Source organism: Sinohyriopsis cumingii, chromosome 10, assembly GCF_028554795.1.
Source record: "Sinohyriopsis cumingii isolate HCF-2022 chromosome 10, ASM2855479v2, whole genome shotgun sequence".
Lineage (NCBI taxonomy): Eukaryota > Metazoa > Mollusca > Bivalvia > Unionida > Unionidae > Sinohyriopsis > Sinohyriopsis cumingii.
In genome coordinates this window covers 9847639-9873248 of record NC_142970.1, presented here as the reverse complement: position 1 = coordinate 9873248, position 25610 = coordinate 9847639, and the positions used below count along the sequence as shown (strand labels likewise).

The 25610-nt window shown below is 34.1% G+C and overlaps 1 protein-coding gene across 1 annotated transcript in view; it reads left to right on the top strand.

The window, feature by feature from the left end:
* LOC149789585 (uncharacterized) overlaps window positions 1-25610 on the top strand; it is a 65936-nt gene that overhangs the window by 22387 nt on the left and 17939 nt on the right. The window contains exons 2-5 of the mRNA XM_089972873.1: window positions 1649-2431; window positions 13456-13544; window positions 17475-17590; window positions 20191-20327. Of these exons, the coding sequence (XP_089828999.1) occupies window positions 1649-2431; window positions 13456-13544; window positions 17475-17590; window positions 20191-20327 (1125 nt within the window). The remainder of the gene's footprint in view (window positions 1-1648; window positions 2432-13455; window positions 13545-17474; window positions 17591-20190; window positions 20328-25610) is intronic.

Genomic DNA, 25610 nt, shown 5'->3' with positions numbered 1-25610 from the left:
TTAACAACAATGATACAATTTGGTTAAAGGCTGACGATGGATGCTTGTTTTATATTATGAAGTAACCTCATTTACAATCTTTAAAACATAAACCTTTGTGTAATCTGTTTTCCGTTATTCCGTTATGTTTGTGTGATATTTTCATTGCTCCGAGAGATTGATATAGCAGGCGAATTTTGTGTGATAAGTTGTAGACGCGCGCTCCTTCAAAACTCGATACTCAAACTCTGTCGGAATAAATTGCTACCGCTGTTTTGACCCCTGCGTCATGCAAACATTAGTACATTGGGCTTCGCGGATTTGCGTGTTTCCACCAGCGTTCTTGTCCAATGTGAGACAATGTAGAAGACAAGCAAATGATTTAAGTCATTTACTATCACGGTTTTCATTGAAATACTCATGGTAGCAAATATGTATAGGGTAACGATTAAATGTTGATTATGACAGGGAAATGTTAGATGAATGATTTATTATTATTATTATTATTATTATTATTATTATTATTGATGTGGTTGTTGTTGTTGTTTTGTGAATTTCGTTCCCCTGCCCCTCCTGTCCCGTTTGCATGGCCAAGGTAATGATATGGCTAAACAACTTTTAAAAGAATGAGAGAAATTACATTCATCAGGCTAAATGATATAAATTTTAAAAAAATTCCCCGGCCTTTATTTGAATTTGAAACAAATTTAAATTTTGTATTAATACTGTTATATTTTGCTATGGGTTTGTTAATAAATGGAAGTTAAGTTGACTATGTTTGAATTAGTGCGTGATCATGCTTTATTTATAGCTGTGCTTGTTAAAATCGTCAGCCATTATTCCGTTTGCAGGTTTTATATCCATCATTTCCTCACTTTGACTCAAATCCCGCTTTTTTAAAATAAAAATGTTTCCCCCTTACTTTTGGTGTATGCCCGTTTGTTCACACTTGTTACGCGGTAGTGGTATGACAACCTTTGCTCTATAGCTTTCAAGCAATGACACAAAGGCTGAGTTACTTAACGTAAGGATGGACCCCATGTCTTAATTTGTCTTGTCCATTTTCGGAGGAGTATATGAGTAATACACACGCACGAATGCACGTACTAACGTGATTAAAAATGAGGGACAATATCACTTTCCACACAGAACGTGTTAACACGCTGTTGCTGGTATCTTCAGTTTACTAAAATACTGTACAGAACTATAGAAGTGATTACTGGGTTTTTTGTGATGTCTGCTGTAAATCTCACTTGTAATAATAATAAAATGATGACGCCATTACGACGGTTGTAATGGTCAATTATTTAGTATGTAGATGTGTGTCATCGTTTATATTATACATTTTTTGAATGTTTATATCACGTAAATGTGCAAGTTATTTTAGTATTTCAATATAAATATACCTATGCAAATTCAGTAATATAAAAGACAGCAACCAGTATGACCATTGAAATATTTTGACAGTTAAATTTAAAACAATAGATTAATATAATAAATTTAACAGGGATGATTTTTTAATCATAAATATAATTAACTAAAATATTATTAATGTATTAATACTTACACACTGCAAATGTTTAAGTTATTTCATATTTTAATATAATTATATGTGTTTAATATTTTTGTGATGATGTGTCTTAATGTTTATATGACTTCATTTCCACAGTCGACAAGGACCCCTTCTACATCTCTATTGTCGTCTGCCAAGATAAGATAATCGTCATAGATTACAATGAGTGGAAAGCCCGGATTCATCGTCTCCGAGACGGAAAATGCATGGCCAAGACACAGAGACTGGAGTCAAAACCACGTGACATGTGTCTGATGGACTCCATGACAATTTGTTTGCTTCATGGCGACGGTCTGATAATACTGCTGTCCATTGACTCTACCGACATGTCATCAGTTTCTACAACGACCAGGAATTTAAGCCTGTATGGAGTATTGGATGAATATTATGGTGTTGTCAGATTCAATGATAATCTTGTTGTCAGTGGAGTAAAACAGGGCACGATGTACTGGTGCATCGTGTCACTTGACGACGGACATGCTGACACGGTTCACCAGATCTGTGAAGGTGACGGACTGAGTTACGTGACAACAAAAGACAACATCATTTACATCGCGTGTTATGCTGGTCGTAAATCCCCTGTTACTGGTGTCTATGGTTTCGACATTATGAATCCCAGTCAATGCAAATATACATACAAGCATCAACTTCTTGAAGACCCTACATCAATCGTTATAAATGAAGACGGGAATATTTATGTATGTAGCTATGGGTACTATGATTCCTGTATTCATCAACTTACAGCTTTATGTCAACTTGGTTCCATTTTCAATGTGGGAATTCCACCGTGTCTCCGTGCCATATTCTGGGACAATGGACGTCTGTATGCCACGCGCGTTGGGAGTAGTGACATAACTGTATTCCAACCCATGTATCAAGGTAATTCATATTTCTTATATTTTATTGACGTAATTTGTTTTAATGACGTCGTAAATAAAATTGCATACTTCATTTATTGACAATTCTCAAATGTTTCATCTTTAAATTTAGAAAACAAAATGTAAACATGACAGGTTCGTCATGCATAGTTGTCATGCCTACATGAAGTTAAATATAAATAAATAGTATTTCTTGTTATAAATCTATATTTATGTTCTATTTAATGTTGGTAAGTGATCTACATTTATTTATACTTTTTATTTATATTAACTCATTTACATGTAAATAAAAATAACACAATCCTGATAGACAAAATTAATCAACGACTAGACGACCACGACATTTAGTACACAGTTTATCGCCTTCATTCCATGTGCGTACCATTCAATCATGTTTGATTTGGATTACAAATATTGGCGTTAGATGTATTTTATGCATGGTTGTTCGTGACACGCATTTAGAATCATTTACCAAAATATCCATATATATTGTTCATTTAACAATGTCTACAGATGCTTACTTCCTTTAAAAATGAATGTATATCTATTCATATTTTTCTTTTTATAAAATGTTTGAAATTGGAAATTTATAGCACAACATCTGTCAATAAAAAAACTGCTTTTAAAACCCAGCGGAAGATGTTGCAAAAAATCAGACAGGTTGACAGGTCCTCACTGTCCTTTCCGGGTTTCCGTTTGCAAGAAAAACTCCCAATATTTTGAATGCTTAGTTTTAATATTTCTAACACCATTTTGTCAGAAGAATGGAGCAAAAGGAAAAAGTGTATTCGTATACGCGTGTACTAAAAGAATAAAATTCCCAAAGTTCCCAAAATATAAGAAATTCTTTGTCTAAGATGGCGAACAATATCTCATTTGTCTGGTAAAACATGGACTCGCCCACGTACGTATTTGGCCTTATTAGTAAGGGACATCCTGTGTAGTGCTATGATGATGTCAGTGAGGTTATATATTTGAGATTATTGAATGAAATGAGCACATTTTGGACATTTGTTTCTAGGACTAATACGCTTTTTAAGTCCACCCCACCTCTTTTATTTAATTAAACGCGTAGTTGGATATATAGGGAAATCGTGTATATGTTTTAATCGTTTTACATCCTGTTACATTTTTGTCTAAATTAACCTGTTTCTGTGTGCGTCGGGAATTGTGAAATAATATATGATACTGTACAGTTACGTATGTAGGCTCTAATAAACAATGACAAAGAAAAAGTGAAAACAACAATCTTTAAAAAGTTAACAAATAATGTATTTCCCTCGAAAAGCAATGTAAAATTTAAAAAGTAAGAGCCAACGGCTTTAAGAATCAAATCCAAAACTAATCCAAGAATAATCCGCGAATTAAATTTTAGAAGTATAGTAATAAAATGTTCAAATGAATTCAAATTCGAGTCCTGATGAAAATTCTAAAATGGATGGCGTTGACGTATGCTATAGCTAGTATTGTGCTGTTGTTTCTACAGTTCTTTGTTGTTCCAAAGACAATATTCCGGTGTTTGAATTTACTAATAAACTTTCAAGAAATGTCTTTGTCCAAGAATTCTGCATGAACACTCCAATATTTCCAGGAAAAAGAATTATTCTTTAAGAATCCAAATAATCTGAGTAAAAATTAAAATGTAAATCCAAACTGGTTACAAAAACAATTTTCCAGTGTAAGAGTTGAACTAACTGAATTCTCTATAGACATCGATATAAAACATTTACACTACGCAAACCACATGCCCGAATGAGGTTCACGTGATCATCTTCCAGAACAGTTTAGAAGCTATTTGCATGTCTAAGGCCACGTATTCCAGTACAGCCTTGATCTCACTATATGTATCCATCAATACAAATAAATAAAAAAGAAGTTGTTTACTTGATTCTCAATCAAGGCCAGGAACTAGGTCAGCGAAAAGATAGACAGTCCTATGTTTAGGTGTTTTCACTAAAAACAATCAGGTCAAACTAATTTCTGGAAAATATCAAATTCCTAGTAAACAAAGTTAAATTACTTTGACTTGTAATGAAATTTAAACAAAGGATTTTAAAACTTACAAACAATCAAATCGAATCAAATATAAATTAAACCAAATATGCATAACACTTCCCCATAAAGAAAAAGAAATGTTTATATGTTAAAACTTTCTTTTTACCATAGATGAATTATACATGATGTTCAAAAGAACTCTGAAAATTATATAAAGTGTACATGAAATAATGCATTTCTACACACAGGAAAGTGCATATGCTAGTATATTATCTTTCCCCTTGATGTGCCTGATATCAATACTATATCCCTGTAACAACAAACTCAACCTTGGTAGTCTTTGATCTTTATATTTCATCTTGCCGATGAATGTAAGGGGTATGTGGTCACTAAACACAATAATCAATGAAGGAGCTGAACAAATGTAAACTTCATAATGTTGTAAAGCCAAAATCAAAGCCAAACATTCCTCCTCGATTGTTGAATAATTTCGTTGGTGCTTATTTAATTTCTTAGAAAAATAGCACACTGGATGATCAACATCATTTTTGTCTTGTTGAATCAAAACTGCTCCAACCTCAACATCACTTTCTTCAACAGGCCAGTTATATGGTTGGCTGAAATTTTTGGAACTGAAATAACTGGCGCGGTTTTAAGTATGGCTTTTAACTTATCAAAAGCCTCCTGACATTTTTCGGTCCAAAGGAACTTGTTTCTTTTACTCAGTAAATTTGTCATAGGTTCAGCAATTATAGAAAAGTTGGAACAAATTTTCGATAGTACCCACACATACCGAAAAATCGCATCATTTGATTTCCATTAACAGGCACAGGGAATTCAAAGTTAGCCTTGACCTTAGCATCTATAGGTTTAACTTGTCCATGGCCCACAATATGTCCTAGAAATGTTGCATTAGCACGGCAGAACTCGCTTTTGGATAAATTAATTGTCGAACTTGTATCTATGAGTCTGTCAATGAAATTCCGAATTGTTGCTAAATGTTCTTTCCAGGTGTTGTTGTAGATGATGACATCATCGATTATAAGCATCACAGTTGCATAGACCAGATGTAATCATATTAATGAGACGTTGAAAAGTACTTGGCGACCGTTGCATCCTAAATGGCATTACTTTATATTGACAATGTCCATCTAGAATCATTAATGCCTAATTTTCCTTTGCTCTTTCCTTTAGTGTAATTTGCCAAAATTCTTTTCAGCATGTAAATTGGGTGACATGCTTGGCATTTCCGATCTTATCAATACAGTCACCAATTCTTGGTACTGGAAATTAATCTGTTTTTGTCACACTATTCACCTTCCTATAATCAGTACACATAAGGAAAGTTTTATCTGGTTTTGGAAGAAGCATGCTTGGTGAACTCCAATCACTTTTACTGGGCTCTATATAACCATTCTCCAGCAAATACTGAATTTTCTTTTCAATTATTCCTGTGGAACAGTGGAACAGTTTGATATTTCAATACTGTATAAGATAATAAGTAATGTAAGTTCTGTTCCCGTTCCAACAATAGGCTGGGGAAACCCACCACTAGATCAGTTAAGGGACACAACTCTAGTAGCCAGCGTGGTAAGAATCCGTTCTCTAGGAATGCAGTTAGTGGTCATTCTGTAGATGGCAAGATTGGTGAAGCAGAGTTTAAGGATTAATGGCAGAAGATTGATCATGTGCTTTGTAACATTGAAAGTGTTATGGGGGTTCGGGGCTACCGAGTACAGTTAGCGAAACGTTAAAATCAAATCATTACTCCACCCTAAGACAATCGGCTTCAGAGTCAATTCCAGGACTACCAAAAACAAGTAGAAGATAAATTTCAGTAAATACTTCATCTGTAACTTTTTATGTTACTTTTAGTCAAAAATCCTGTCTCTACCAGCGGAAATAATTCCTTCCATTTTCAGTCTACAATACCCTTTATTTTTATATGAAAACCTGTTTATATAATCATGGTAAAAGTAAAATAGTAAATCTTGTCAGAGTTTTATGTCCAAAGTTATCATGTGTATATACACTGATGGATTTTCCTGCTACATATAACTATATAACATACATCAACAGGGGAAAATACTTTCTTGCATTGTTCATACTACATCACGTCTGCTCAAAATTTTAATTCTTTGCTGTGCTCTGGAATATTACTTGGGTTATAGGTCCTCCCCATCCTTTACTGCCTTCTTTGCATTAGAAGTGCTATTCCTTTTTTAAATCCAACTACATATCTACCTACCTACCCATTTAATCATCACCTACCTAGCAGGCAGAGCAATATTAGAATTATGTTATGGACTAACTAGTCATCTTTTTAGTGCATACAAGTGACTTTTCCTATCAGTTAGGAGATGTCTCGTACCTTTGTATTGTACTCTCTTATTCAATACTGCTGTTTTCAATTGATCAAAGCTCTATGATTCTTGAAACAAATTGTCTAGGTTTTAACGCACGAGTAAACATTCTAAAGGTGCTAGTCCTTAGTCCATTATATGTTTTATGAGGTAATGTGATGAAACAAACATGGTTAATCGGAGCAGATTATTAGGAAATTTAATTGTTTGATTCGATTGACAATGTGTTGAAATACCCACATAAATGGTCTGACATATTTTCGGTTTATAGGATTGTTTCCATAGTATTCAAAATAGATTAGTTGTCTGTGTGATTGAGTCAATGATATTCAGAATATGTCAATTTTCTAGAAGTCAGTTTTATATCTTGATTAAAATGACAATTGCTTACAGGTTCTAGAATTTCGCCAATTAAAACTATTGAAGAATTTGGTAACGTAAATTGTATAATTATTGTGCAAAACTCCTTTTAACAAGGCTGTCATGAAATTTCTTCCGGGATATTTGTAGATATTGATTAATTTATTTCATTTTTTATCACTAATAGAATGAGACATCTCCAAGATAAAATCGTGAAATGGTCAATTTCTTATGATGCATTATACGGTTAATATGCAACACTATAAGCTTTATCTTCAACAGGTTGGTTGAGCAGTCATTTCTAAATCATACAAAATAATTTATGTATGATGTCCACAGCAATGGCTATATTTGTTGATATTTAAATTAATAAATATCTGCAAATCTTACAACTGCAATAATTTATAATGACCACAGCAAAAACTACCTTAGTTGATATGTTAATATTAATAAATATACATTGGCAAATGATTAATCATGTTTATACTTCACTTCTATATACCTTTCCCTTTCTTATCTAGAAGGAGAGTAAACATCTACAAAATAAATATTCTGTCTCAGTGAATAAAAGACGTGACGTATGACCTGATTAACAGTTGGAATTCCGGTAATATAAATATAACAGGTAAAACATAACAAGTGGTCCGAAATTTGGAAATATTTCACTGAGGTAAAAAATTGGAAGAATGAATTTAACGAAATCTTTATACATCTCGTGGTATATCATTGATACAGCATACTTATATATTTAAGGTCACAGAGACGAGACATGTTTACAATTACGCAGTGGCATATGCATGAAATACCAAGTACAGCGCTTTTAGGATCAATTCAAGGGCTGCATAAATGAGCATGTCTAACCTATTTAATATAACAAATAAAGGAAACCACTTATTTAGGGAATTGGCTTATTTTGCATTGGAGTGCACCCCACCTCTGATTCACTGATTAGTCTCATGATGTCAAGATGAGATTAATAACCCTCATGCAGATCAAAAAACTGTACCAAAACATACTGTATCAATAAATATAGTGGACTGATTGCCAATATTGTATGGATGATGTCAAGATGTTGTCTACTTCTGCCCTGAAGATACAGAATAGTGGCGCAATGACCAATCCTTCAATACAGTACACCTATTTATTAGTATCATCGGTGGATGTACTGTACAATCATGAACCCCTATGAAGACACGAAATAGCGCTATAATATGTGAATACATTAGAAAAGTTGAACAATGTTGTGGGTGATTTCAAGAGGCCCTCTCTACCCCACCCACACCGTGCGCATGCAGAAACAATGCCAGAACATGCAATGTGTGTGAATACTGTAGGAAGCAGTACTCAAAAAATCTGATAGACCGATGCCTGGTGCCCTTCAAATTTCAGATCGGGTCTTTGCTGTATTGTAAGTGAGGTGTTTGTCGGTCTTGTTGAAAATAAAAAAATTCATAATTTGCCAGAGAAAATTCGACCACAATGAAATGTTTTTTTCAAAATGTTTGAAGACTAGTCAATTATTAATATATAATGTGATTTTAGAATAACGTTTTCTATGTAGCAGAAGCCAGGCACAACGAGTCTAGAGCGTTCCGGATCTGTCTCATTGATTGTTGCAACCGGTGCAACGATTTGTGGTCGCTTAATGGCATTTACAGCTAGTGCGTATACATGACAAGCTGTTAATTGTCTACTCTATTATTGTAAACAGAAGAGCTATGGCCAAATGCAGGATATTTTGTTGAGGTATTATAAGTAATAAACGAATAAAATCTGGTCATGTTTGCTCTTGTCTTTTGATTATAAAAATCGGCCGTTTGGTGCTGTTGAGATCAGCAAAAATGCTTGTGCTGGGTATTTTTATTTTGTAATGATCTTGTTTAAATGCTACTGTTGTGTTGTTGTAGGTGTTTGAAGTTACGTGGAATGAATACTTACTCTAGTGTAATGAAATACTCAGCTGGTTAAACAAATTAAGCAGCATCTATGAACAGCATTAACAGTTAAAATAATCTATATAAATCAAGACGCGCTTCAGATGCTAATGAACATCAACACCATCTATCTACCGAGTAAAAAGGACATTGTTAGAAGAATTAGACATTGGCCGACCTTGGGACCTGGAGCAAAAGACTGCATTAAATTGTATGTCATCTAAATAATCAGACAAGCCAATTTAGTATGATTTAGTTTCTAATTTTAGGCATATGCAACCTGGAATTGGGCTTGTGGAGTTTGAGTTGTGTTTGTGCTATTGTGTAAGCCACCAGCCCTGGGCCTGTGTCTAGAAAATGTTCTTTAAGCCCTGGAAACCATGGGCGATTTCAATCATGCCTTGGAATTACATATGATCCGCATGACTGAAAAGGTTGTATTGTGAATGAGTAGAACTGTCAATTTAACCAACATGGCACAAGCAGAACAAATCATAGTGCACCAGCCTGCCTGACTATAAAGCATATGTCATCTTTGTTAAGCTATTTGTACTGCCAGTGAATGTATTCAGCCTTACGAACAAGTTGTGCATGATTATTGTGATCAGGAGTCTGTTTCTTCCATCCAAACAAACCACACAGACGGCTGACCGTACTGGCCAGACCACAGTGCCAACCAGGACCGCAAGTTATATATGGTCTTTGGTATGCCATTTCGATTGCGTATAAGCCCATCCAAAACTATTAACAAGCTATGCAGCATCACAGTTGTGTGGAGTCTGTTTTCTCAGACTGGTTGACTCATCAACCTGCGACTGAGCCAGACCAGCATTAATAGACTGGCATCCCACAATGCGATCAATATTCCTGGCATATATATATATTGAAAAATGATTTATGCTGATAAAGATCCGAGTGGCGTCGTCCAATAGAATCAATTGTACTTGTGAGGATAACGGCTTGGAAGATAAATGTGATGATGATATTTTGGCATTCATAACACTGGACAACAAATTTTTACAAAAGTCATGTTACTGAAATAAAATTAGTCAATTCTTATCAATTTTTATGTGCTGAACACGAATATGACAGTCAAATTGCAAAATTGGCTCTAGTTTTTTTGTAATCTGCAAGAAATTAATGTTTACATAACGAAATGCATTCCAATAGTAAAAGGTCAACTGTAATAGCCTACCTATAAAAAATCAAGTCATGGACTACATCTTAGATTTCTTCGCCTGTCTCTTGTACAGCTGTTCGGGAGCATCTCTGAGGAGTGTCCAGCAGTAGTCAGCCAGCATTGTAGTGGACCATTTTCCCTGGTATCTTTGTTCCATTGTTGCGATATCTTGATGAAAACGTTCGCCGTGTTCATCACTAACAATACCACAGTTGCTAGGAAAGAAATCCAAATGGGAATGAAGGAAGTGAATCTTTAGAGACATATTGCAGCCAAGTTTCTTATACTTCATCAACATGTCTTCTACTAGTTCCTTATAGTTTTCTGCCCTAACATTTCCGAGGAAGTTTGTAGAAACTAGGCGAAAAGCATTCCATGCTTGTTTCGCGTCACCTTCCAGCAAGTTGTTGAACCGGTCATCTTTGAAAAGCTCTCGAATCTGAGGACCCACAAAAACTCCCTCTTTAATCTTTGCTTCGCTGAGTCGAGGGAATTTTTCATGCAGGTATCGGAATGCTGGCAAAGTCCGGTCAATGGCTTTCACGAAGTTCTTCATCAAACCTAGTTTGATGTGAAGGGGTGGTAGCAAGATTTTCTGAGCCTCAACCAGAGCTGGGTGTTGGATATTCTTCTCTCCAATGGCTACATTCTGCCTGTGAGTCCATTCCTTCCTCATGTAGTGCATTTCCCTTGCTCGGCTATCCCACTCGCATAAGAAACACATGTATTTTGTATATCCTTGCTGCAGTCCCATTAAAAGGGCAACTACCTTCAAATCACCACAGAGGTGCCAGCTGTACTTGTTATACTCAATGGAATTCAGTAGCTGCCTTAAGTTATCGTATGTCTCTTTCATGTGGACAGCATACGCTACTGGAATAGATGGAAGAATGTTTCCATTGTGCAAAAGCACAGCCTTGAGACTCAGTTTCGAAGAGTCCACAAATAGTCTCCATTCTTGTGGGTCATGAGTGATTTTTAAAGCATTCATGAGGCCCTCAATATCGGAACAGAATATCAGATTACTTTCCTTTCTGAAGAAAGGCTCCAATTGCTGGTGGCGCTTTCGATATGCAGTAATTGTGACATCTTCTTCTAGAAGATTCCATTGTTGGAGTCTTGATCCTAGCAATTCTGCCTTGTTCTTTGATAAGTCCAAATCACGAATCAGGTCATTTAGTTCTTCCTGTGTTATTCTGTGTGGGGTTGATGATGCACCACAGTGAAAATCTGGATCACTGCATGCTGATGGACCAGGAGAAGAACAGGTCGACTCACCTTTGTCTTCGTCAGATGAATCAAGAGAATATTCTGCTGGAGGTTCTGGAATAGGAAGTCCCTCACCATGTGGAACTGGTCTCAATGCAGACGGAATGTTTGGGTAGACTATTCTCGACTTCTTTCGCTTCGTTATTCCGCCGGAAAGAGGAGGAACCAAGCAGAAGTAACAGTCATTTAGGTGGTTGCTTGGCTCTCTCCACACCATTGGGACTGCAAACGGCATTGATGACCTTTTGCAATTCAACCACTGTGAAAGCTGTGTTGTACATGTAGCACAGCATATATGCGGAGCCCAAGGCTTGTCTTGGTCACCAACCTTGCATCCGAAGTAAAGATGATATGCCTTCTTCACTTGAGAATTGATACTTTTCTTCTGGTTGGCAAATGTCACTTCCCCACAAATATAGCAAAAATTGTCCGCGGTATTAACACACTTTCGAGGCATTACTGTTCTTTATTGTACGTAAATGGATAAAATAATAAGTTTTATGTAACAGTAGCTTGAACTGTCTCGCACAACGTCTAAAATATTTTAAATGCTGAACCTATCTGATTGGGCTTTATATAGTACACTGCTTACGTCAGCTTCAGCAGCCGCCTGGCATTAGTATAATAGGCCTACACATGTATAGTACACTGCTGACGTCAACTTACTTCAGCAGCCGCATGGCATTAGTATTGCATTGCATCAGAAAATGATGCAATCAACTGTGGATGATGTGAGCATGATGGTATTATACAATGTTACATCATTATTCCGGATGTTGCTGCAGTCCTACTGGAGAAATTTACACAGTGAAACATAGAAAATGAGGTATATGAATATCTTCAAAACGAGAGCCAATACAAATTTTTCACGGTTATATTCGTGTTCGGCACACCAAAATACTACAGATTAGGGCCTTTTCAAGTCAGTAATGATTTCACTGTTGACCAGTGTAATCATACCACAATTATTAATGATTGCAAAAACTACAGAATTACAGAGTATCACCTTAAATATTTGCAGTCCTGGTCACAGATCCTGTCAGGGTGTGCGATTTCATGAATTTGCAAAACTGTTATGAATTTACGCACTTGGAGAGCATTGATATAGGAGAACTCCACAAAGTTGTTTGCAGTCTTGCATATGAAAATATTCTCTATGAAGTATAACATTTATATTCAACCATTCACTCTTTAAGTGCTTGTAATGACAGGTCACACCGGTCGAAATATATTATTGCTTTTGTTGACCTAAGTTTTTTCATATAATTAGGCAACTGTTTGAACATTTGAGGTCTTCGACTTGATATGAACCAGAGCCTAAAAATAGCAGTGGTCAGAGCTCTGTGACCTGTAATTTACCTTGTCGGACCAAAGAGATAAACTTGGAAGAAGCTTATCCTACCTCCTGCTTTTCCAAATAATGGAAATTAAAATTATCCTTCTCCAGCACCAGAATTGCTTTCTACGCAAAGCGTAAACATAGCTTTAATAATTTGCCAGTAATATTACTACAATGTCTTCGGTTGTCATCAGTGTGGCAGTTTATAGTAATGTCTAGCACTGGAGTATCATGCCGCAGACATATAGCATCGTGTCCCACCCAAACACATTATCCTGACACCAGTCCTAACATTATCCTCTTATTGTTAAGCGCCATGTGAGGCACCTCCTAGTACCATTTGTAAAAGTCTTTGGTACGGCTCTGCTGATGTTCAAACCAGGAACCTCCCACATCCGAGGCGGACTCTCTAACGATTTATGCCAAAGAGGTGGTCAGTTTGTGAGGTAGTATTATCTTTTCTAAAGGTATGTATTATTGAAGAATAATTTGTGTCTTACGGGTTTGTAATTGTAGTAAATACCTCATTAAAATTCAAAGTGAAGTTGGTTGTGCTAAAGCTAGGATGATATTTGTTTGTTGCAGGAAATCATAAAGATTCAGAGGTCCCAATTAGCGATGAAGGAAAACAACCGGTCATTGATGGGACATCCACGCAGATTGAACCAGACATTGTAAGTACTCAATATTTCATTTATGCATCACATCCAGTTTAGCCCATTATGCCATTAACTCACTTCCACTGTGATATGTATCACAGCACACAATTTGCAACATGTTATATGGATTGACGATAAACATGTTAAAGTTGTTCAGTCAATTTTACCTTTAAATCAGGATCATTTCTGTGGTAGAACTGAAATGTTATGCTTGGGTGATCTCACTTCTCTGTTTTTGAAAGAGACATTTTCTAAATGCAACAAGAAGTAAAGGATGACATGAAGGTAGAGCTTGGTTGTATATGACTTTTCTGATTTTCTATCATTGTGTGATGGTTTGAAATTTATGCTGAGTTTCCATCATTGTTTAATGGTTTGAAATTTGTGCTGATTTTCTATCATTCTTTGATGGCTTGAAATGTATGCTGATTTTCTATCATTGTTTTATGGTATGAAATTTATGCTGATTTTCTATCATTCTTTGATGGTTTCAAATATATGTTGGTTTTCTATCATTCTTTGATGGTTTGAAATTAATGCTGAATTTGGTATTGGATGAGTTCAATTTTGCTAAAATTCAGGGTAAACGTAAAGTTGTAGTTTATTTAAAGCTGATATAGGTATGACTTTGTTGTGCTCTAATACCATATGATGTGTACCACTAAACATTATTGCAGATTGTCAGTTGTCATGCAAATAGTGCACATTTACTTACTAAATTGCTGTTTTCCAAAAAGATGACATTTTAACCCAGAAAGCTTTTATGAGAAGTTCACTTAAAATTTTCACACTTTTCAGCAATAAAATGGGTAAACAAGTGGATTTAGTAATTACATCAAGTCTGTAAAATGCCTGAAATCTTGAAGTCAAGAAACTGGTGTCACATATTAGGTAATGCAATTTTGTTTAAGATCACTGAAACAAAGCATGGATTCGAATCCAACTTGAGTTGTGTTATTAACAGTCATCACAGTTGTATCAGCAAGTCTATGTTTTGAAGCATCATATGTGATGTAGTTCATCGTCTGAGGTAATCTCAATGAATTGATAAGTTTTTGAGCTACATCTCTTCGAACACATGTATACAAAAGTTCTTCCTTTTTGCTGTTCAGTTTATTTAAGAAATATTAATCTAGACATTGCAAGTATTGGACAGAGGCATAGCTTTGAATGAAAGGGGGTGTTCTTGAAACAGAAAAGGACAGTGAACAGTTTGTCTCCTTGTTTCGATTTGAGAGCTTCAATAAGATTTCAAACGCCAACAAGTTGGCAACAGTCAGGTTAAAATTTGATGAATGAAAGTATGTTGTTTAAATTTTATATCCTTGATATTGTTTGTTTCAAATTAGTAGAGAGGTACAAACAAATGGACAGGAGTGTCTGTGAATCATAGAAAATAAGCATAGATGAAAATACTGAAATAGTTATTTACTTTATACTACAATTAATACTAATGATTATAATAAATGTTATATATTATGATGGTATCTCTGTAAGGAGCTATTCATAGTGTACAGTCGTAGGGGGTTGGGTAGTACTTTCATTGTAATGGCAGAAAATTATGGCAACAGTGATGTCCATGTCTTTAACTTACTTATCTTGAAACATTCAGTGAGTGTTCGAAACAAATGGAACACTTAAACATAACTGTATTTTGTTTTAAAAGGAAAATGGATTTTTGTCAGTCTTAAACAACCTTTTTTGGTTTATCATATTTCTAACAAATGGTAGCGATTTTCATCTAATAATTTTGTGTATGTAGACATTAAGACTATATATATATATATATATATATATATATATATATATATATATATATATATATATATATATATATATATATGGTAATCAGCGTCAAAGATCCATGAGACAGCTGTAAGACTGCAGCTATCAAACACATATCATACTGTGTACATCAACATCCATCACTCACAACAGACTTTAAATAAGCCTATTGTATTTCCTGTATCACTGATGTGATGTTACAGTGTTATGATAGTAAGGTCTAAAAATAAGTTACAAAAGTAAGTGAAAACCAATGTTCATTAAAACGTTCAGCAAATAATGTACATGTATTTCCCTAGAGTGCAAATAATTAAATCCCAAATAGTCCTAAAAGTTATATCACATGTCTTAATGTATTTAGTTCCAAATAAATGTCAGTCGTGTTCTAGCAGAGCTCAGATTAAATGTGCTGATGTGCTTACAGTCTCATATCTGTTATTATGCCAATACTTGGAATGTTGCGCTGTGATAACTCTTGTTGTAAAACAGTAATATCATCAAAACTGCTCTTAAATGAAATCAGAATAATTTCCAAATGATTATTTATTCCAAGAAGTATAAATGAGCAGTTTGCTATTCCCATGAATAATATAAAAAATAAGTCCATCGAAATTAAAAATTGAACACAACAAGACTTTAAATTTTAAGGTAAGAATTAGTAATTTTGAAGTAAACTTCATTAACATAATAATAGAGCAAACATTTGGGTCAGTTTCCTTACTTCAACATTTAAAGTTGTTAACAGGTTTATGAATTCCTAAGTGAGAAACTAAAGGCCTAGATTCAGAATCAAATAAATATATCTACCTTCATTAAAAAATGATCTGGATACTTAATGCATAATTATATAAAAATATTAGCTATATTTTATGTTGTTTACAAGATAAATCTCTCTAGAGAGGTAGACCCTTAACCTGATTTTGGACTAGGGTCATGTACACAGTACAGATATTAATAACATTTAACCATGGAGAAAAGCCAACAATTTGTACACAATAAGTCAGTAATTATACATAACAAGTGATGCAAAGTCATTACGTATGGACCTATTACTTGTTCTGTCCGTTATTATTTGCAAATAATGTACGATTGGTTGAGATTTGACATGTGCAGATGCTACTGTCTTGATCCATATGTGTGTGGTATCAGCATACAAAAGTGGATTCCGGTTGACTATAAATATATAGGTCCCGAACAGACATCACTAGGGTTATGTGGATTGTTTTAGAAATTTGAAACACAATGTGTTTCCCCATAATTTTGTTTGTGGGATTTTATTGTTTTAGGTCACTGTGACTGTCTTAATGTGTTGCAGTATCCAACTTAAGTCTAAGATAACGAGCTCGAACATAAATTGACTATTTGACTTCCATTATTCAATTTGCAGGATTTTATATCTTTTGCATCAATATTTATATGTAGCTCCTTTAAATCAGTAATTACACAAAGCACTTTCAAATCAGTAATTAAATGAAACTGTTTTTATCCTTAATTGTATGAAGCTCACATACAAGCTATGGGCTTTCCTTATCATCCGGGTGTGGGAGATCTACCTGGCTACCTAATGGTGCCAGTCAGCAGTACATTTTAAGTAAGTGACTTTTCATAAGATGAATCCTTTTCCTTACAGGAAGTATGGGCTCTCTCTGGTCAAGTGGTCTGATGCACTCTCTTTTACTAATCATGGCCACCTCACCTGTGTGTGCATAGGTTTGAGTCTCAAGCTAAGCCAATGTTATATGTGAGAAAACTCTCACTAGATTTACTTCCATAGGTGACTGTTACCAGGGTTTTCCTGGGTTCTTCCTCCACTAGTTATCCTGGGCTGAAAAATGATATTAAACCCTACAAGTTAAGGACATGCAGGCTTCTTGCTCTCATTTACATAATAATTGAAAAATGTGACCAAATACATCTATAGAAACTTATATGCATAGTGCAATTTATTCAAGTGTATTAAATACAGGGCATGTATATACATTTGTATGAAAGCACATTTTCAGTCAGTCTTTGTCAAATTAACGAAAGGAACATTGTTTTCCACATGCATATTTTGTGATAGTATTACATATGCGAATGAAGATCATAACATAACAAAACATATATCAAACAAATAAGAGTCATATAAGTCCAAATTATTTTTTTCACTTGTATCTACAGCCGATTCAACAGAGTGTTGAGGAAAACTTAAACCAGGCAGGAATTCAGATGTCCACAGAGGAGCGGGATTTGTTTCTTAGGTTTCAGTATGGAATTGGCACAGCTATTTACTTCAGGTGAAAATAGCATTATTTCTTTACTTTTTCTCCCTTAACAAAATTATAATTCTACTTACTCAATCTAAAGTCAGATCTCCACTTTATATGTGTGAAAATCTTAGAGGTCATGTTCTGGTGACCTATGGTATTACAATAATTGCTGACTTTACAAGCCAGTTAGATCAAGTCTTATATCCCTGCATTTGTGGGACTGACCAGCATGGACGAATAGCATCAATATGTGCCGAATGATTTGATTTACTTTAAATTTTCTGCAAGCTGCGTTTCCGTTTGCTAATTCAAAGGTCACCAGCACATGATCCCTAACCAGACATTGTCAGATCTTCATGTAAGACGGTGGAGACCTAACTTTAATTAGATTGCTTTTCACTTACGGTTGAAGATAATTTTTAAAATGAGAATGAAGGTGATAATTAAAGGCATTTGTTTACAGGCATTACATATAATTAAATGCATTTATTTAGAACAAATAGAGATAAATTCAGGCAGTATGCATTACAGATAATTTCTTGCATTTAGTTGCATGCTGGACATATATAGGATCATGTATATTTCTATTATTTCATTGAGGACTTTTGTTTTTAATTTGTGCATTCTTTGAGCCATTAATATTACTAATAGAACCTAAAGTTTTTTATGTAGGAATTTTACACTTATCGCTACAAGGATAATTTGTAACCACCCTATGTGAAAACTGTGGAATGTATTGGATTTTTTCAAGTGGTTTTATGTTTCATGAACTGCAACAATCATAATGCTTGAATTTGAATTGATCAGACAAGAAAATCAGCAGTGAATATTAGAATCCTTTATGTTCATCAGTGTTGGAAAATTCCACTCTATTGTCATATGCATGCATCAGCTCACATGCAGAAATGTTGTTCCTGCCGTTGAAACATTCTTATCCTGCATGACTGCCACAGTGGCCTAAATGGTTAGAGCATCCAGTCTGAGGCGGGAGGTTGCAGGTGTGAACACTAGCCGATACATCCCAAAGACTTAAACAAAAACATAGTATTATTATCTCCCTTGCATGGAACTCGGGATTACAAGGTTAATGATGGGACTGGTTGGCCTGGTGTCAGGATAATGTGAGTTGGCGGACACAATGCTACGTGCCTGCAGCATGATGCCCAAGTGATAGACATCACTATAAACTGTTGCACTGAAGACATCATACCGCTATGACTAAACGTGTTAAAGCTTTGTTAAAATATACACCAAAAAAACAAAGGAGTCACTCATCCTGCACTGAAGCACAATCAAGCATTCTTTTTTACACATTTCTACATGACAAATGAGGACTGAAGTAAAACTGTTACATTGTGAACACTGATGTGTATTGATATCATATTCTTTTTCTTTTTCTATACCAGAAAACATGCCAATATAGGAACATCGTAATGCTTTTGCATTATTGTCATGTGTGTCTTATATCTTTGAAAAACATTGACTGAAAGTAAAATTACAGGAAACCCATTCGTTTATAGTGACAGAATCACAATGAAAACATAGCTGATTCAATTAGTTTCTGCTGTAGTGAATATTATGTTTCAGTCATCAGAAATTCAAATATAATACTGAAATGCCTTTGGGGACAGATAGAGTAATGTGCATCAAGAAATCAAAATAAGAACTTTGCTGATTTTGAAGTTGTGAACTTTTACTTTTTTCCCTTGTGCTCTACCAGGGTAGAATCGATGCCTGTTGTTTCCATGCAAACTACCTGTATTAAGTAATACGTGTTGATTATATGCATATGTGAAACCTTATACAATCACTCTAGAGCCTTCTTAGTCCCTGCAGACTGGTCCTAAAGCTTTGACACCCTAATGTGAGTATATCAATAGTATCCTCCAAGCTAAGCTTATTGTAGGATCCTTTGATAGTCTCCTTCCTTTTTCCCCACAGACCAGTTGGGTTGAAGGTTTTGTGAGTACTTTAATATTATCAATCGAGCCAGAATCAGTATTGACTGCAGCATCCAGGTCTTAAAAAAAACTTCCATTGTGCAAATCTCCATCCAAAACATATGCAGCTAAAAAGCTATGTGTACATGAAACATGAGTAGGTACAATACTGTATGCAGCAGTGAACTCCTGAGTACATCTTTGTTCACATATAATGCTTTGACATCAAATACACACATTTCAATGATATACCTCCATGATTATAAACCTGAAAATAGATCTGAAAACGGGGGGTGGGGGGTGGTCACAAATGCAAATCGATTCTTATAGCATATCTAAGATGAAAAAATATCTGGATGGTAGCAATAGACATTCCCATTAGGGTGTTATCAGCACCATATCGGGAAGAGCAAGTACGAACCAAGGTAGGGTATGAGCAGCACCCCTTCAGAGAGTGGTAATGTGCCGCACCCAGTTAGGGCAGGTGTAGCACTCTCTCAGGTGTAGAGAGCCTCAGTCATATTTTAGAGTTTCTGAGGTGGGTATCTAAAGTTTGAGTGTTACAGTAGAGCTAGATGACCATTAATCTGATACAAAAGTGGTGCTTTCTCTAGTTCAGAATGACACGTGCGGTAAGGGAGCTTTAGTATCATGTTTACATACAGCATAACATATTTTAATTTTCAGTAAGGGTCCACATAGGTTAACTGATGATCAGGAAACCCTCAAGGCTACTGAGACATTCTTTGAGCAGAGTCGCCCTGATATGAGAGACAAATGGCTTGAGTACAAAAGTCAGGGAAAACTTACTCCTGAACTGATAGGTTTGTAGGTTTATCTCATTTTACAAACTGTTTATTTTCTTTCTTCAACATGCAATATATTTACATCATTGTAATATAATTTGAATCTTCTGACATGATAATGTTGATGATGTTTGAATCTCATTACAAGTGATGACATAGATACCTGTTGGCTATGGAAAAGTCCTAATTAATACATGTCACACACAGTATTGTGTTTGCTAGCCTATATTTTGTAACCAAAGCTCAATGAAATAAGTCATGGCAATGAGTCAATGGTTTGATATTTTAGTATACATTAACGCACTCAATCTCTGGTTTGCTATTTTGTCTGGAACATACTGAGAGTGAGCTGAGACCTAATATAAACTCATTCATGCCAATCATTATGCTTTTTCACCAAATTTTGCTAGAAATTATATGGATTATCCTTTTTTGGTACATTATGAATAGCTTAAGAGTACAAGATGTCATAAAGGTACCATTGGTTACCTTTTTTCTATTTATAGCAACCCTATATGACAGATTTGTAAGAAAAAAGACATGTTTTGTCAATATGGATCTTCGCCTCCCAGATTTGTTATATTGATATGGCAGTTAAATAGTGGACCAGTCTGTAATTTTAAATACAATGGCATCAGATATTAAGTGAAACCGACTTTACAGTGCGATTTATGGCTGTTATATGACTGAAAATGTTAGATCAAATGGAATTTTTCAAACTTCAAAACTTGTCAGATCAGAACATGGACACGTCATCATGGCTTTACAAACAGAATATAATATTAATATAAAACAGAATTTGGAATAAATGCATCATCCTTATTGCATAATTTAATCATGACTTGAGGTTAACGATCTTTCAGAGACAGTTACACAAGTAGGATAGTTAAAGTGAGTGCTGAAAATAAATAATGTGTCAGCATATCTAGTGTGTGTATTCTGGTTCTAATTCGCATGGATGTGACATTAATTTTAAGCAGCTGTAGAACCAGGTTACTAGCAAAGGTAAATGTATCTTTTTCATACATGCTGTAATTGTGGTATGTAATATATATATATATATATATATATATATATATATATATATATATATATATATATATATATATATACACACACACACACACACACACATATATATATATATATATATATATATATATATATATATATATATATATATATATATATATATATATATATATATATATATATATATATATATATATATATATATATCAATGACAATCTCACACCTCTTGTGGGTGATATGTATGTAGACTTTAAAAAATAATCAAGTCTGGAACAAGCTGTACATTTCAATGGATGTTTGTTAACAAATTATACACTGGAACATTGCACATTGTGTGTTGGGTAGCAACATTTTTACTTTCCTATGAAAGTTGGATTGTTGTTTGTTGGTCAAACAGACTGTTTAATTTCCTATGAAAGTTGGACTGTTTGATGGTCAAACAGATTGTTTACTTTCCTATGAAAGTTGGATTGTGTGTTGGTCAAACGGAATGGTTACTTTCCTATGAAAGCTGGATTGTTTTTCTTTTGGTCAAACAGATTGTTTATTTTCCTATGAAAGTTGGATTGTGTGTTGGTCAAACAGAATGGTTACTTTCCTATGAAAGTTGGATTGTTTGTTGGTCAAACAGATTGTTTACTTTCCTATGAAAGTTTAATTGTTTGTTGATCAAACAGAATGTTTACTTTCCTATGAAAGTTGGATTGTGTGTTGGTCAAACAGAATGTTTACTTTCCTATGAAAGTTGGATTGTGTGTTGGTCAATCAGATTGTTTACTTTCCTATGAAAGTTGGATTGTTTGTTGGTCAAACAGAGTGTTTACTTTCCTATAGAAATTTGGTCCATAATGAGCAGCATTAGGCTTACTGTCTTTTCGAAATTGGCAAATAATAACGATTATTGTCACCTTTGTATTCACTCCTTATGTTACTGATTCCTTTTATTTCCCTCAAGATCGATGAAAGTGTCTCTTCCATTTTTATGTCTGGGCTAGGATTGTTTTAAAGCTGCAGATACGGAGTGAATTTCACTCACATGTGTTGAATGGATCTTGTGTGCTATCTTAAAAGCAAGTTTTCAGTACAGATAAATACATATAAATATAAAACAATATAAAATGCATAGGTGCAGTGCCTTTATGTTCCTGCAATGGTTTATATGCTATACAAGATTGTGTTCGCTGCCTTTTAATGAGAAAATCGTGCACATTTCAGTGCATCCATCTATCTGTCCCATTTGCTTTCACTCCATACAAACAAAATTGTTTGAAAAGATGGTAATTGTAATAACCAGTATGAAATACATGTCTAAAATTGCCTCTTCTGTCGCATACATATTGCACATATTTGTGTTATTTTTCTGCCTTTCTCTATCAAAAGCAGAAAAACGTCTTGCATTTCTCTCCACTCATCTGTCCGACCTGTTTCCACTTCATAACAAGAATTGTGCTTGAACATGTCAGAAGTTGTATATCAACACTATAATGTATGTCTCGTATTGTAGTATGGATAATATCTACAAGGTAGTATATAAACACTATAATGTATGTCTCGTATTGTAGTATGGATAATGTCTACAAGGTAGTATATCAACACTATAATGTATGTCTCGTATTGTAATATGGATAATATCTACAAGGTAGTATATCAACACTATAATGTATGTCTCGTATTGTAGTATGGATAATATCTACACAAGGTAGTATATCAACAATATAATGTATGTCTCGTATTGTAAAATGGATAATATCTACAAGGTAGTATATCAACACTATAATGTATGTCTCGTATTGTAGTATGGATAATGTCTACAAGGTAGTATATCAACACTATAATGTATGTCTCGTATTGTAATATGGATAATATCTACAAGGTAGTATATCAACACTATAATGTATGTCTCGTATTGTAGTATGGATAATATCTACAAGGTAGTATATCAACACTATAATGTATGTCTCGTATTGTAGTATGGATAATATCTACAAGGTAGTATATCATATAATGTATGTCTCGTATTGTAGTATGGATAATATCTACAAGGTAGTATATCAACACTATAATGTATGTCTCGTATTGTAATATGAATAATATCTACAAGGTAGTATATCAACACTATAATGTATGTCTCGTATTGTAGTATGGATAATATCTACAAGGTAGTATATCAACACTATAATGTATGTCTCGTATTGTAATATGGATAATGTCTACACAAGGTAGTATATCAACACTATAATGTATGTCTCGTATTGTAGTATGGATAATATCTACAAGGTAGTATATCAACACAATAATGTATGTCTCGTATTGTAGTATGGATAATATCTACAAGGTAGTATATCAACACTATAATGTATGTCTCGTATTGTAATATGAATAATATCTACAAGGTAGTATATCAACACTATAATGTATGTCTCGTATTGTAGTATGGATAATATCTACAAGGTAGTATATCAACACTATAATGTATGTCTCGTATTGTAGTATGGATAATGTCTACAAGGTAGTATATCAACACTATAATGTATGTCTCGTATTGTAGTATGGATAATATCTACAAGGTAGTATATCAACACTATAATGTATGTCTCGTATTGTAGTATGGATAATATCTACAAGGTAGTATATCAACACTATAATGTATGTCTCGTATTGTAATATGGATAATATCTACAAGGTAGTATATCAACACTATAATGTATGTCTCGTATTGTAGTATGGATAATGTCTACAAGGTAGTATATCAACACTATAATGTATGTCGCGTATTGTAATATGGATAATATCTACAAGGTAGTATATCAACACTATAATGTATATCTCGTATTGTAGTATGGATAATGTCTACACAATGTAGTATATCAACACTATAATGTATGTCTCGTATTGTAGTATGGATAATATCTACAAGGTAGTATATCAACACTATAATGTATGTCTCGTATTGTAATATGGATAATATCTACAAGGTAGTATATCAACACTATAATGTATATCTCGTATTGTAATATGGATAATATCTACAAGGTAGTATATCAACACTATAATGTATGTCTCGTATTGTAGTATGGATAATATCTACAAGGTAGTATATCAACACTATAATGTATGTCTCGTATTGTAATATGGATAATATCTACAAGGTAGTATATCAACACTATAATGTATGTCGCGTATTGTAATATGGATAATATCTACAAGGTAGTATATCAACACTATAATGTATATCTCGTATTGTAGTATGGATAATGTCTACACAATGTAGTATATCAACACTATAATGTATGTCTCGTATTGTAGTATGGATAATATCTACAAGGTAGTATATCAACACTATAATGTATGTCTCGTATTGTAGTATGGATAATGTCTACAAGGTAGTATATCAACACTATAATGTATGTCGCGTATTGTAATATGGATAATATCTACAAGGTAGTATATCAACACTATAATGTATATCTCGTATTGTAGTATGGATAATGTCTACACAATGTAGTATATCAACACTATAATGTATGTCTCGTATTGTAGTATGGATAATATCTACAAGGTAGTATATCAACACTATAATGTATGTCTCGTATTGTAATATGGATAATATCTACAAGGTAGTATATCAACACTATAATGTATATCTCGTATTGTAATATGGATAATATCTACAAGGTAGTATATCAACTCTATAATGTATGTCTCGTATTGTAGTATGGATAATATCTACAAGGTAGTATATCAACACTATAATGTATGTCTCGTATTGTAGTATGGATAATATCTACAAGGTAGTATATCAACACTATAATGTATGTCTCGTATTGTAGTATGGATAATATCTACAAGGTAGTATATCAACACAATAATGTATGTCTCGTATTGTAGTATGGATAATATCTACAAGGTAGTATATCAACACTATAATGTATGTCTCGTATTGTAATATGGATAATATCTACAAGGTAGTATATCAACACTATAATGTATGTCTCGTATTGTAGTATGGATAATATCTACAAGGTAGTATATCAACACTATAATGTATGTCTCGTATTGTAGTATGGATAATATCTACAAGGTAGTATATCAACACTATAATGTATGTCTCGTATTGTAGTATGGATAATATCTACAAGGTAGGATATCAACACTATAATGTATGTCTCGTATTGTAGTATGGATAATATCTACAAGGTAGTATATCAACACTATAATGTATGTCTCGTATTGTAATATGGATAATATCTTCAAGGTAGTAGATCAAC